Source organism: Alligator sinensis, unplaced genomic scaffold, assembly GCF_000455745.1.
Source record: "Alligator sinensis unplaced genomic scaffold, ASM45574v1 scaffold594_1, whole genome shotgun sequence".
In the NCBI taxonomy this organism is placed as follows: domain Eukaryota; kingdom Metazoa; phylum Chordata; order Crocodylia; family Alligatoridae; genus Alligator; species Alligator sinensis.
In genome coordinates this window covers 582,305-595,497 of record NW_005842286.1, presented here as the reverse complement: position 1 = coordinate 595,497, position 13,193 = coordinate 582,305, and the positions used below count along the sequence as shown (strand labels likewise).

The 13,193-nt window shown below is 60.8% G+C and overlaps 2 protein-coding genes across 3 annotated transcripts in view; one reads left to right on the top strand and one right to left on the bottom strand.

Annotated features, from left to right (window-relative positions):
• Positions 1-15: 15 nt before the first annotated feature.
• DNAJB13 (DnaJ heat shock protein family (Hsp40) member B13) lies at positions 16-8,443 on the top strand. Its single transcript, XM_006028058.2, has 8 exons — positions 16-2,286; positions 2,839-2,942; positions 3,867-4,028; positions 4,766-4,923; positions 5,267-5,380; positions 6,860-6,973; positions 7,371-7,447; positions 8,220-8,443. The coding sequence occupies exons 1-8, from the start codon at positions 2,219-2,221 to the stop codon at positions 8,371-8,373; spliced, it is 951 nt and encodes a 316-aa protein (XP_006028120.1). The 5' UTR covers positions 16-2,218; the 3' UTR covers positions 8,374-8,443.
• A 151-nt stretch (positions 8,444-8,594) lies between these two features.
• The window catches only part of LOC102388529 (mitochondrial uncoupling protein 2), an 8,456-nt gene continuing 3,857 nt past the window's right edge, over positions 8,595-13,193 (bottom strand). Inside the window, exons 3-7 of one of the 2 annotated variants that reach the window (XM_025209372.1) lie at positions 12,989-13,193; positions 11,737-11,931; positions 11,551-11,652; positions 10,960-11,140; positions 8,595-10,760 (exon numbers count right to left, since the gene is read on the bottom strand). In XM_025209372.1, the coding sequence (XP_025065157.1) occupies positions 10,646-10,760; positions 10,960-11,140; positions 11,551-11,652; positions 11,737-11,931; positions 12,989-13,193 (798 nt within the window). In that variant the 3' untranslated portion in view covers positions 8,595-10,645. Of the gene's footprint in view, positions 10,761-10,955; positions 11,141-11,550; positions 11,653-11,736; positions 11,932-12,988 lie in introns of those variants that run through there. The other variant, XM_025209373.1, reaches the window with a different exon arrangement.

Below are 13,193 nucleotides of genomic sequence, written 5' to 3'. Positions count from 1 at the left end.
TCCCTCTCCATCACCTCTCCCTTGCTGGCCTAAGGGCTACAGCTGAAGGGAAAGCCAGGCGGTGGGCAGGGAGCAGGAGTGCCTGAAAGTAGGGAGATCTCCCACTGAGCTTCCTTAGCTGGCTCCCTCAGGCAAGCAGGGACCTGGCACCCAGTGCAGCTGCTCCCCACAGGCCCTGGGTGCATCAGGACACAAGTGGTCCAATGGCTTCCCCTGCCTCAGAATCGGCTAGAAACTGTGGTGGCAGCAGGTTTCCAGCCGCTGCTGCTCCCCGCCACCTCGGCATCCCTCACATTCTGGGAATGAGCACTAGAAGGCAGGACTGCCCCCAGCCAAGATGGCCACTGCAAGCTGCTGCTTCCCCACGCTCCTGGCTGGAGCAGGATAGGAGCAGTCCTGGGGATCCTCTGCTCCTGGCTCAGCCAGATAGTGGGGGCAGTGAGCAGGCAACCCCCGGTGGACAGTGCGCTGGAGTCACGCTGTATGGAGAGACTACCTGCTCCAGGGTCTCCAAAAAGCACCTGGCTGGTGCTGCTGCCCTGGCCTGCTCTGCCCATGCAGGGGTGGGGAGGGGGGCACTGCTGGCATGTCCTGCACCCCCCCCCCTTTTCCAAATTCCTGGATCCACTCATGGCCCCCAGCCCTTCCCACTTGGAAGTCAGAGGCTCACCGCACCCTTCAGTAACGTTACGGGAACTCGTGCCTCAAGTGCAGTAACCCGATGGATGGGCTCTTATGCTCAGGTGGACGTTTCCCTTGTGGATCAGCAGCTGTGATTTGGATCTCAAATTTGATGCGAGATTTCAATTTGATCGCTGGAGCTAATTACATGTGTTCCCATAGTTAAAAAATTTCCACGTGGAGTATAGCTGTTGCAGCGAAGGACACATTCAAATGCCATTGCTGGATTTTATTAAATACAGCTCCTGGCATATGGCCCCCAAACAGGTTGGTTTTGCCACCGGGTTCCAAATCCTGGTAACGACAAACCCTGCCACTCCTTGAAACATCAGGGGAAAATATTTAGTCCTGTGAGCTCCGGCTTGGCTACCGCCCTCCTGCACGTGTGGAAACTCATTTCTTAGCACAGGGGATTGAAGAATGAATGATGGGCCGTCTCCGCTCCTCTGCCGTTTTAATTCAACTCCGCCGCCGACTCCCTGTGCCCTTGAACAAACTTCATTGCTTAGTAAGGGGACGTGCTGGCAGTAAGAGGGGACGTGGTAGTGGTCTTTGAATGCTTGAAGGGCTGCTGTAAAGAAGACGCCAGGGGAGTTGTGGACTTTCCATCACGGGGGTTTCAAGAAGAGCTTGGACAGCCACTGGCGGGGGGTGATGTAGGTGCAGGGATGCCGGTGGTTATGGGGACTTCCCAGGCTTCTGGGCTTTGCCCTTTGTCCCCTCTCCCCCTTTCGCTACATGTCAGGGGGCTTTTAAGCTTCCCTCAGAGGCACTGGGTTTTGGCTGTAGCCAAGGCTGGGGATGCTCCTGCTGGGACTCAAGCCTAGGTGGTCCTGGCTAGTGGGTCTTGCTCGTCCACTTGGGGTCAGACTGATGCCACATTTGGGGTCAGGAAGGGATTTCCCCCCACGCTCAGACTGGTACGGACTCTAGCGGGGGCACGTCCTCTGCCCGAGCGGGTATGAACAACCCTTACAGCAGCAGGGCGCTGGCCGCCGGGCCCCCCCTGCTTTCCCTGGGGCAGGTTCGGGTGCGACGTCTCGTGCGAGGGTTGACACCCATTTTGCTTCGAGGCCGGACCGTGGTCTTGTGCGGGCCGGTTTGGGCAGGGCCGACTGGACGTGACCCCGGCGGCCCCGTCCACCCTGCTCCTTTCGGGCCTTCGCGTCCTTGCCCCCTCGGCAGCCGGTGCCACCCTCAGGCCTTCCTCTTCCTGCCCCCGAAGCAGCTGGGCCGGCCCCAGGAGGCCCCCAGAGCACGGGAGGAGATGGGGCACCCTCTCCTGCACCCCCACAGGCACCCCCAGGCCCAGGCGGGCGCATGCCACCAGCCCCAGAGCGGGGTGGGGGTCCCGGGCCCCGGGAGCGGGTGGAGAGAGGAGCCTGGACAGGTCTCCGGGGTGGGGCTGCCTAGTGGTTAGAGCCTCCCACGTTGGGGGGGGAGGCTGGAGCAGGAGAGGCCGGAAGTGGGGGGAAGAACTACATGTCCCACAACCCCCCGCGGCGGCGGCGTCCATAGCAACGGGAGACGGGCCGGGATGGGGCAGGATTACTACGGGGCGCTGGAGCTGCCCCGCAGCGCCAAGGACGCGGACATCAAGAAGGCGTGAGCGCGGGGTGGGGGGGCACATCTGGATCGTCTGCCCAGGGGGGGCACAGCTGGGGGGAGGGGGGATAGATTGAACATCTGGATCCTCTGCCTGGGCGGGGGTACAGCTTAGGGGAAGCACATCTGGATTGTCTGCCACGCTGCCCAGCTGGGGAGGCTGAACACCTGGCCTGGGGGCACCAGCCCTACCCCCCGGCATCCCGTCCAGCCCTGCTTTCCTGTCTGCTCTTTCCAATAACAAGTCCCCCTCGGCTTTCTCGTCACCCTTTAGTGTTGTGCGAACCCTTCTCGTGCGTGCGTGTGTGCGTGCGTGCGTGTGTCTCCCCCACCGAGCACCTCCTTTCTCAGCTGACCAGGCCTGGCCTCGTCTCCTCCACGCCGCTCATCACCCTTGCTGCCCTTCTCCAGCTCTTCTCTATCCTTTTGGAGGTGCAGGGACCGGACCTGGGAACCCTCCACCTACCCAGACCTTCCGACTTGGGAGCGTGCCCTGCTAAGCAGTGCTGGGCTGCGAGGCCGGGCCAGACTCTGCCCCCTTCTGCCTTGCAGCTACCGCAAGCTGGCCTTGAAGAACCACCCTCTGAAAAGCAAAGAGCCGTGGGCCAAGGAGAAGTTCAGGCAGATCGCAGAGGCCTACGACGTGCTGAGCGACCGTAAGTAGGAGCCTGGTCCTCCCCCCGCAGAGATCAGCGGGGAGAAGTGCTGGCGTGGAGCATCCTCGTTGCAGGAGTGGTCACGAGCCACGTATCTCCTCGTTTGCTGCCACGGTGATTTGCCCGGGGCTGGCGCTGTCAGCTGCTCGGGTGCGTGCACGCTCTGATTGATACCGGGGATCATCCTGACTGTGCCGGGATGTGGCACGAGCGGATCTACAGTGCTGTGCCGTGCTGTAGCCTGACCCTGGGATGTACAAGCAGGGGAAAGTGATGGAGGGGCTGGGAGGCGGCATCGGATCCTGCAGAGGGCACGTTGTTGGATGTGGGGTTGGGTTCTGGCGTCCACGCTTCACACCTGGGTGCCAAGGACTTGGAGAAGGGGCAGAAGGAGCAACGGGAAGGAGCTGAGGGCTGGAGAGCATCTCCCACGGAGAGAGAAGAAACCCGTTGATCTAGTGAGTTCATCAAAGGCATAGGCTAAAAGGTGCCTTGATCACTGCCTGTGCGAGCTGCCAGCGGGGCAGAAATATCTGCCAACCAGGGCTGCTAGAGAGATCCAGTGGGTGGAAGTCCAACTTTACCCAGCGTTTGAGTGGTTTACCCCGTCAGGGCTCTGCAGGAGGCGGCAACTCCTCATTTCCTATGTAATAAATCCAGTTTACTACCTGATCAGTGTGTCCTGCACCCCGTCTCCCTTTCCCCAGCTCTGAGGCTGAGACGTGGGTTGCTTCTAGGGACAAAATCCCTGCAGAAAGCTGCCACCGCAGCGCAGCAGTAGCGTCCTCTTTGCTGCTTCAACCTTTCTTAAGGCAAGGAGGCTGCTTAGCAGTGGCTGTGGCAGAAGGCCCCGGGGACGGAGGTAAGACCTTCATTCCCGTGAGCAAACTTGCGGTCACCTCCTGATGCCTCCTTGTCCTGTAGCGGTGAAGAAGGGTGTGTACGACAAGTTTGGAGAGGAGGGTCTCAAAGGCGGCATCCCTCTGGAGTTTGGGACGGAGAACCCCTGGACCGTGGGCTACGTGTTTCATGGCAACCCCGAGAAGGTCTTCAAGGAGTTCTTTGGAGGAGACAACCCCTTCGCTGGTAGGGGGCTTCTGTCGTTATTTTTTGGGGGGGTGGGCTGAGGCGGGGTCTCTGGCCCTGTGCTGGCAGGCAGTGGGTTAATGGGTTTTTTATGGCTTGTCAACCCGGCTACTAGGAGCCGGTGGCCTCGGGCCCCTATCCCCAGCACCCCGCCAGCCCTTCCTGCCGGTCGAGGTCCTCCTGGCCCCTCGTCCCTGCCCCTCGTGTGCTCTCAATAGGAGACTGCAGACAAGGCTCGTCACCGTGCCCAGGGGACAGGACAGCCAGGGATGTTCCCTGTCCCCTCGCGATGCTCAGATAACACCATGAAGCCAGGACCGGCCGAGCTGGCAGTGGCTTCCCCTTGGATGATATCGCCATACCAGGGTCGGCTGCTAGCGTTCGAGAAGCTGTCCTCTACTTCCGTGGAGCCAGAGCCAACTCCTAGCCTTAGAGGAGCCTTGGATGTGGGTCAACTGGTGCCTTAGCTCAAGATCCTTCCTGACAGGGAGGTTGGCGACTCATTTTACAGCTGGGGTAACTGAGGCTCAAAGGAGCCCGATGTGAACTTGCCAGGCCCAGGTGATTCAGGCTGGGCCTAACCCCTGAGATGCTCTGACCTGAGGCGACTCGCCGCAGAAATGAGAGGGGCTGGTGCCCGCACTGTGATGAGGGCTGCAGGCTGCCCGGCAGTCAAGCCGCTCGCCCGTGCCCCTCTCCACCCTCGTATCTCTCCCATTTCTGGCCGCTGCTTGCAGAGTTCTTCGCTGAAGATGGCTTGGATGCGATGGTGGCCTTCGGCGGGCTGCGAGGCCGCGGCGTGGCCAAGCAGGACCCCCCGATCGAGCGGGACCTCTACCTGTCGCTGGAGGACCTCTTCTACGGCTGCACCAAGAAAATTAAGATTTCCCGCAGGGTGAGGCCGGGCTGCAGGGGGGCCTGGGCACGGGGCTTGTGGGCTGCACTGGGCTTTTGCAGGCTATGCATCGGTGGCTGGATGAGCAGCGTATTCCCCCCATGTGCTCCCCATGTGGGCCGGGGGCTGCCTGCTATCCCATGTACCGACTGCATCTAGCACCTCAAGGCCAGCGCTTCAGGCACGCAACCACCATCTCCATGCGCTCAGGCCCTCGGCGCTGCAAGCCGAGCCCTCCCAGTCCGTGGTGCCCCTGCGGCTGGTGCTGTTGCCTGTATGTCCTCCGCAAAGGCCCAGTCTAGATTTGAGCCACCTCCTCTCACCAGCCGCGTTTGCTGCCCAGGTGATGAACGAGGACGGTTACACATCCACCATCAAGGACAAGATCCTGACCATCGACGTGCATCCGGGCTGGAAGGCGGGCACCAGGATCACCTTCGAGAAGGAAGGAGACCAGGTAAGGGCAGGGACCCCCGTAACACTCGGGATGGTTTAAACTGGAAGCGGGTGGACACATGAGCCTGCGAAACCAGCCTCGAGGCAGGGTCATCCCTGACCAAACTGTCCCAGCCACAAGTCTGTCTAACCCGCTCCTGAAAGTTTCCAAGGAGGGAGATTTCACAGCTTCTCGAGGCCGCTTGATCCAGTCGGAGAGATCCCCCTCATCTCCAGCCTAAATGTCCTCTGCTGCAGCTTGAGGCCATTGCTCCCAGTCCTGTCCCCTGCAGGCACAGAGAGAAGCCCATCTCCATCCTCTCTGCAATCACCCTTCGGGTATTTGAAGACTTCTCAAATCCCCCTCGGTCTTCTGGTCTCCAAACTAAATAACCCGAGTTCTTTCAGCCTGTCCTCAGAAGTTGTCTCCCAGGCCCCTGATCATTTCTGTCGCTCTTTGCTGGACTCTTTCCAATGTGCCCATGTCCTTCTTGAAGTGCGGGGCCCAAAACAGGACACCGGGAGAGGCTCCCCAGTGCTGAATAGAGGGGAAAGTAGGTGGCACCTTCCCTCTGAAAGCCTCCAGGTGCTCAGCAAACATCAGTTAGTGAATGCACCAGCCTTGCACCGGGCCTGAGAGGTCTGATGCCCCGTTTAAGCCAAGGCACAGGGAGGCTAACAGAATTTCTCACCTGCCTAAGGGATTTAGGAGCTTATGTGGGGGCAGAGTGGGGGACATGGGAGCCCTTGGGTCCCTGTAGCTCTGATAGAGACTCTTCCAGTGTGGCCTTGGGCCAGTTGTGTGACTTCCCTGCCTCAGTTTACTCTCATCACTGTCCTTCCCCGGAGGCTAAAGGAACAGGATTCAGATTGCACGTTGATGTCATGGGCACGAGGCAGTGCCAGGGGCACACTGCACATCCGAGAAGGTGTTTCCAATGGTTCAGATTCATAGATTCATAGATGTTAGGGGCTGAAAGGGACCTTACAAGAAGGCTTTTCATGCGCTTGTGATGCTCACCTAAGACTGTGGTTAGCACGGAAGTAAAACACCCAACCTCCTTATATCAAGAAGGGTGTTAAAGAGCCCAGCCAGAGAGGGTGACTTGCTTTCTCGTCTCTCTGGGACGTATAGAAATGCTCTGGAAGGGTTTTTCCCCATCTGTCCCATAGCAGGAGTGTCAGTTCTGGTCTCCCCCGCTGTAGCAGGCAAGTTTCTCGAGCCTCTGAGCTCAGAAAGCATTTGGAGACGGATTCACAGCATTGGCACTTGCCATCTCAGCTCCTCCTCAGTGCTCCAGACCTCCAGCATCCTCAGTAAAACACGGGGGACACGAGACCTCCTATACAAGTAACGAAGAGGAAGGTGCCTATAAACAGAAACCCAGACCCGTTGCAGACCGTCTTTACCAGCAGGAGGCAGCAAGTCTGTTCGCTTCCCCTGCAGACAGTCCAGGTCTGCGGTAGAGATGGACTGAGCTCCTGTTTTTCCCTCTTGTAGGGCCCGAACATCATCCCGGCAGACATTATCTTCATTGTCCGCGAGAAGCTGCACCCCCGGTTTAGGAGGGAGGACGACAACCTGCTCTACGTTGCCAGCATCCCCCTCGGGCAGGTAGGCGTGTGACGGGGCCCGCTCCGCTCCTGCCAGGAGCTGCCCGCTGGCCTCTGCGGGACCTGGGTCACTTTGCTCCTGCCCCAGCCGTCCTTTATGAACAAACTGCCCTGGATGGGCTGCATTATGCTGGCACCGGGGTGGGAACACCAGGGCCGGGTGACGCGGCATGTGGGGTTGGATTTTTCCCCCCCCTCTCCTGCCTAAAGACATCCGATGCTGTGCCGTCCAGCTGTTTGCATGCCCCCTCAGCTGTTCTCGTGTCACCACTCCCCCATAAAGGGACCCCCCAACACCAAACAGAGCAGCCTCGAGGCGGCTCTAAGAGCTGGAGACCATTAGGGTCTGCACCTGGTGGGTGCAACCTGCCCTCACAGCCTGGTGGCCTTGTTTGCAGGCCCTGATCGGCTGCACAGTGAGCGTGAAGACGCTGGACGAACGGCTGCTGAACATTCCCATCAACGACATTGTCCAGTAAGTGCCACAGCCCCTGGCATGACCCCTGGGGCAAGGACCGGGCTTGCCCAGGTGCTCAGGCTGGGCCCTGCCAGCCAGCCCTTGGGAAAGGGAGATGCACTGGGAAGCACAAGGGCAGGCTTCTCAGTAGCCACCGAAGAGGACCCAAGGCTTTGGTACTTCTCCGCGGGCCAGTCTCAGCTCTTCAGGGGACTTGGGCCTCTTCGAGGCATCTTAGGGGATCAATATTTCTAGCTGCTTTCGGACATCGAGGCCTGCTGGGTGGACAGTCAGTGCCAAATGCTTTTTGCTCCCGCCCGCCCGGCACAGCTCGCGGATCAGCCTGTTCGTTCTGGTCTCGCGGCAAGGCTAACGTCTGCCCTTGGAGGCTTGTACCGCATTGGAGCCAGCTCCTTCGCCCGCAGTGCCAGGCAGACGGGAGCGGTGCAGGCTGCTGTTACCTCCAGCAGTGCCCGAGCCAGGCTGAGCCCAGCCTGCCCCATGGAGCTGGGTGGGGGCAGCGGGAAAGGCCCCCTTTGCCATCCAGGCAGGCGTCGCCGAGGGCTAACACAACCGGCTGCGTCAGCCTGTTAAATCGCTACCTGCGTTTCCAGCCTGGTGCTGCCTTGTGCCCAGCAGGCTCCTGGGCCGTGCACAACGTCCACCTGGAAGCACAGCGCGTCCCTCCCAGATTTCCCTGCCCCGGCCCCCAGCAGCAGGGCCACGTCCTCAGCTTGGCCGGAGGGGTAAGAAGGCATCTCCCTGGCTAATGCTGCCGTTCGCTTTGCAGCCCCAAGTACTTCAAGATCGTGCCGGGCGAAGGGATGCCCCTGCCCCATGACCCCACCTGCAAAGGGGACCTCGTCATGTGCTTCGACATCTGCTTCCCCCGGCATCTCACCCCGGCCAAGAAGCAGCTCCTGCGGCAGGCACTCCTGAGCTGAGACGGAGCCTCATGTCTGTCTCCATCCCCGCTCCCCAGAGGAATAAAGCCTTCTGGCTACTTGTACAGCTTTTCGGCCTTTTGGCTCAGGTCAAGCATAGGGGACATCCGAATCCCAAGACCTCTGGACTTGGGCTTGCATGTAGGATGCCTGCCGATGGATTTGGGAGTATCTGAAGTCCTCGGGTGATACGTCTGGGATGGAGGATGCTCGCCGGTTGTAGCGCTGTACATCCTGCTTAATCAACATGTTTTTTGGGCCAACTAAGATCTGCTCCATCCATATGATTTGGAACTAATTTGGCTAATTTGACCTGGTCCACGAAGTATATTATAACATGAATACAAAAATTTTAGCTATTTGTACAGCTCCTGGTGCCGGCTGCATAGGACCAGGCCACGCGGCTCCGACCGGGTCACCTTCACACAGGGTCCGAGAGCTGGTGCAGGGGGAACTCCACGTGATCGCTCCTCTAAACATCCAGTTTGCCTTGCAGGGGGAGGAGGGTGGATTGAGGGAATCACTTCCATGCCCTGCCTCAGTTTCCCCCACCTGCAAAGGAGAACAGCCCACGGAGCAGGATGCGGTCCCCCCGGTGCTGGCAGGCACCCAACTCCTACCACAACGGCGCAACCTCCCACCGTCATCGACACAAACGCCCCGAGACGCCAAAGAAAGGGGTGGAAGTTTAGCTCCCGTTTCCCCTTGAGATTAAAACAGGCTGCAAGCCTCTTCGCCCAGCTTTTAGGGGTCAAAGCCAGAAGCCCCAGCTGAGCAAAGCCCCTGGAGAGCATCCCCCCACGTAAGGGTGTGGAGCACCAGGGACTGCTGAACAGGAATGTGATGGGACGAGCCCTGCGGGGTCCAAACTGGGATTTCTGGGAGAGACATGCTGCCCCACGCAGCAGGACGGACAGGGCTTCCCCCTCCCTAGCGGCTTCCAGGTGACTGCAGGCCTTCACCATCAAGTGAGCCGCGGAGCAGGCTTTGCCCACCAGACCGTGCTCCTAGGTGCATTGGGCCCAGCCCTGCTCCGCGATGGTGTTCACCAGCTCCAGGCCACTCAAGACCAGTCCGAGCATGGGAGCCCGTCCCTGGGGCATGCCGCTAGCAAGCCCCCACCATCCTCATGAGCCGCGGCAGCTGGAACAGGCAGCCGCTCCAGTGTCAGGGACAGCAGCACTGGGGGAAATCCTCCTCCCTGCCCCGTAGCCGACGAAGCCCCAGCCTGGTTGTTGGAGCTAGTCACAGCGGCCACTGCGTGCCATGGGTCACCACCCGACCACTGGCCATCTCCCTCCCCCCGAAGGGCTCCCCACTTGAAATCAGGCGCCTCAAGCCGGGCCCGTGAATCACGAGTCTGGCCAGATGCAAAGACCGAGCAAGGGACCGAGCATGTCCCTCTGCAGAGGGACGCGACCTCGCTTCCTAACCTTCGACTTTATTTTAAGACGCACAACGCAAGGCAGGTGCCGTCTCCGCACCCTTGCTGCCCAGAAGCGCGCAAGGAAACGGAGGCTTGGCTGGTCTGCCAGACACTTGCTTGTACTTTCCAATCCTTGGTGATCCCTCCGCCCCTCCCCACCACTGCCGTTTCCCATCCACAGCATCCGACTCGCCCCATCTCGGGCTGCTCTGCAGAGCCCCACCGCAGCCTCTTGCCCTGCTGGGCACACAGAGACTTCAGGGTGGACTTGGGGGACTCATTTCTGGCTTCCAGACCCCACAAGCCGCTTGCTTGAAGCCTGATGAGAGCTCCAGGGAGATCTGCAGCCTTGAATCAAACCAGGCATGCCTCTCCTCACCGCACGGGGGATTCAGGGGCTTAGAGGCTGGGCGCTCAGGTCTGGAGAAGCTGGCACGGTACTTAGCAATTGGCACGACAGACCTGGCAGGGAAGGGGCTCCCCCCTGGACTGTTACCAAAGCAGGCATCGGCCTTTGAAATGGGAAGCTGAGTCCCATTTGCTCGCGCTACATCTCCGGGCTCGGCCCAGCCAAGATCAGCACTCGATGCCCCGTGGGATGCGCCGGCTGCAGGAACGCCGTAAAGGAAACCTCCCGCCCAAGCCCACCAGGGCAAGGATGCTCTTCTCTTCCACACCAGACGAGAGGCCCCGCTCCAGCCTTCTCCTGTTGGCAGGGCAGAGTCGTCAGGCTTGGTGTAGAAGAGGCGCCGCAACGAGCTCGGAGCCGGGGAGCAGAGGCAGCGGGGGAGGCAGGGAGAGCGCAGCGCCGCGGGGGGCTGCGATGAGGTCTCAGCTGCGCCCGGGTCAAAACGGGGCTTCCCAGGAGCCACGGGCAGCCATCATGGCGCGCTTCAGCTGCTCGTAGGTGACGAACATCACCACGTTCCAGGAGCCCAGGCGCAGGAAGGAGGGCATGAACCTGCGGGTGAAGAGGGGGCCGAGAGTTATGTCCAGACTGGGGTTGCCCCCATAGACGGGGCAGAGCTGTGGCTACGGGCTGCCCCACCAACCCAGCTGTGATGGGCACCCGGGTACTGGGGAGTGCGAGGCAGCTGGGTGTGATGCCAGCACGGTGCCGTGGGCAGCAAAGACGCCACCTCCACCAGGATGCCACTCACCCCTTGTAACAGGCCAGCGGCCCCTCCGTCCTGAGCATGGTGAGGGCACAGCTCACGGCGCTGCTGTACTGGCCCGGGGGAGAGTTCATGTATCGGGTCTTCACGACGTCGACGGGGGAGGCGATGAGCGTGGTGCAGAAGCCGGCCCCGAACGCGGAGGTGAAGTGGCACGGGAGGTTATCTGCAGGGAGAGACACCAGCTGAGCCCGGGGGCACTCGGGCTCCCGAGCTCTTGGCACAGGGGCTGCACTACAGTGGGCCCAAAACCATCCCAGGCTGAGCGGGAGGTAGGTGCCAAGCTGCTCGAGACCAACCAGGATCCAGATACCAGCTCCGTCCTGTTAGCGAGCTCAGAGCTCACCTCCCGCACCTCTAAGTCTGCCTCACTTTCTAACAGGGGAGGAGGAGGAGGAGGTGAATTGGCACCCCATCCCCAGCCTGACCTGCAGCCAGCTCCCACCCTCTCCCTAAAGATTCAGGCACTCAGGGGCCACGAGCATCCTCTGCCCCAAGGAAGCTCCAGCACCTTGGGATAATCCCCGCGAGCTGGGAACCACCTGCGAACAGCCTGGCCACAGGCCCCCGCCCCACCTGTCATGAGGTTGGACCGGAGCAGCAGGTCCTTGATCAGGTCGTAGGTCACCAGCTCGGTGCAGTTCACGATGGCGTTGCGGGCCACGTTGGGGGACGTCCCTGCGCGGGCAGAGAAACGGGTCAGCGAGGCGGGAGGCCGTGCCGGACCCAGCCCCGCATGCCCGGCTCGGCCCCAGCACTGACCTTTCCACAGCCCTCGGATCCCCTCTTCCCTGGCAATGGTCTTGTAGGCATCCATGGTGCCCTGGTACCGCCTGCCGCCCGCCGTGCGGACCTGGGCCTGGAATCGCACTTTCACCACATCCGTCGGCTGGGCCACGGCCACGGCCATGGCCCCCGTGGTGCATCCCGCCAGGAGCCTGCTGCCAATGCCAGCATCTGCAAGGAGGGCGAGAGACGAGGAGTCAAGCCAGGGAGCCCATCACGACCACGAGAGACGCCCACAATGCCCCCTCTTGACTTGCTTCTCCAAGCTGCCTGGACCAGGGGTTCGTTTGAGTGCTCCTTGGATACAGATATTGCTATCGGGACCTCCCTGCGGTGACTGTGAGCGTGCCCCGTCCTGGCCAGACCTGCAGGGACTGAAACCAGGACTGCTGGATCTCAAGCCACGAGCCTTGGCTGCTGAAGCTGGTGATTCTCAGCCGGGCGCAGCGAGACCTTTGAAGGGTGCTGCACAATGCTAGTGTGGAAACGTCTACACGTGACGCACAACATAAACCCAGGGACTGCAAACGGAAAGGCAGCGCGTCAAAAGCGTGCTGAAAGCAGAGTAGATTTGCACCTCATCGCTTAACTAGAGCAGGGCTGTTCAGCCCCCGGCCTATGGGCCAGATCCAGCCCCTGGCACCGTGTCGTGCAGCCCAGAGGGCTCCCGCCGGGTCTGGAAATGCGGTGGCAGAAGAGTGATGACACTGTTCCCCCACTGCCAAATCTCTGGGGGACCCCTGGGGAGCTCGGGGCCCCGTGTGCTGGATCCAGCACCTGATCCCAGGGTGCAGAGCTGGGTGGCAGCAGTGCCAGGTCCCAGGGCTCAATCCCAGGCATCAATCGTAGTGTGCAGGAAGGTCGTGGGGCCCGATCCGACCCCCACAATGGGCTTCATGCCACACATCTGGCCCACGGGGCCACCAGGCTGAGCGTCCCTGCTGTAGAGCATGCGCTGCCGTGAGCCCGAACTCGCTCCACACAGCCTTGCTGTGAGCTTTCCCAGGTCTTTGCAACAGGAGTGCTGATCCATTACTTTTCCAGAGACAAAAAGCGAGTGAAAGCCAACAGCAGCATTTTCCAAGTGGGGCGGTCTTGAGTCTGAAGGGGTCGAGAGCGAACCATGCACTTAAGCAACAGGCCCCGTCCCTGTCGCTCAGAGGTTCCCGCACAAGATCCTGCCCCTTGAGGGGGGCAGAGGCCACGCTGGGGGGACGGAGGCACTCACGCTCTGCGCCCTTGGTGTAGATCTGCTTGACCGAGTCGTACAGCCCGATGCGGACAGAGGCGAAGCTCATCTGACGCTGCAGCCCGGCCACCAGCCCGTTGTACAGGCTCCTGGGACCCTCTGTCTTCACCATGGTGGCTATGGTGCCGAAGACGCCCTTGTACTGGGCAGTCTTCATGCTCCCGGCTGCCTTGGTCTCGCCTTG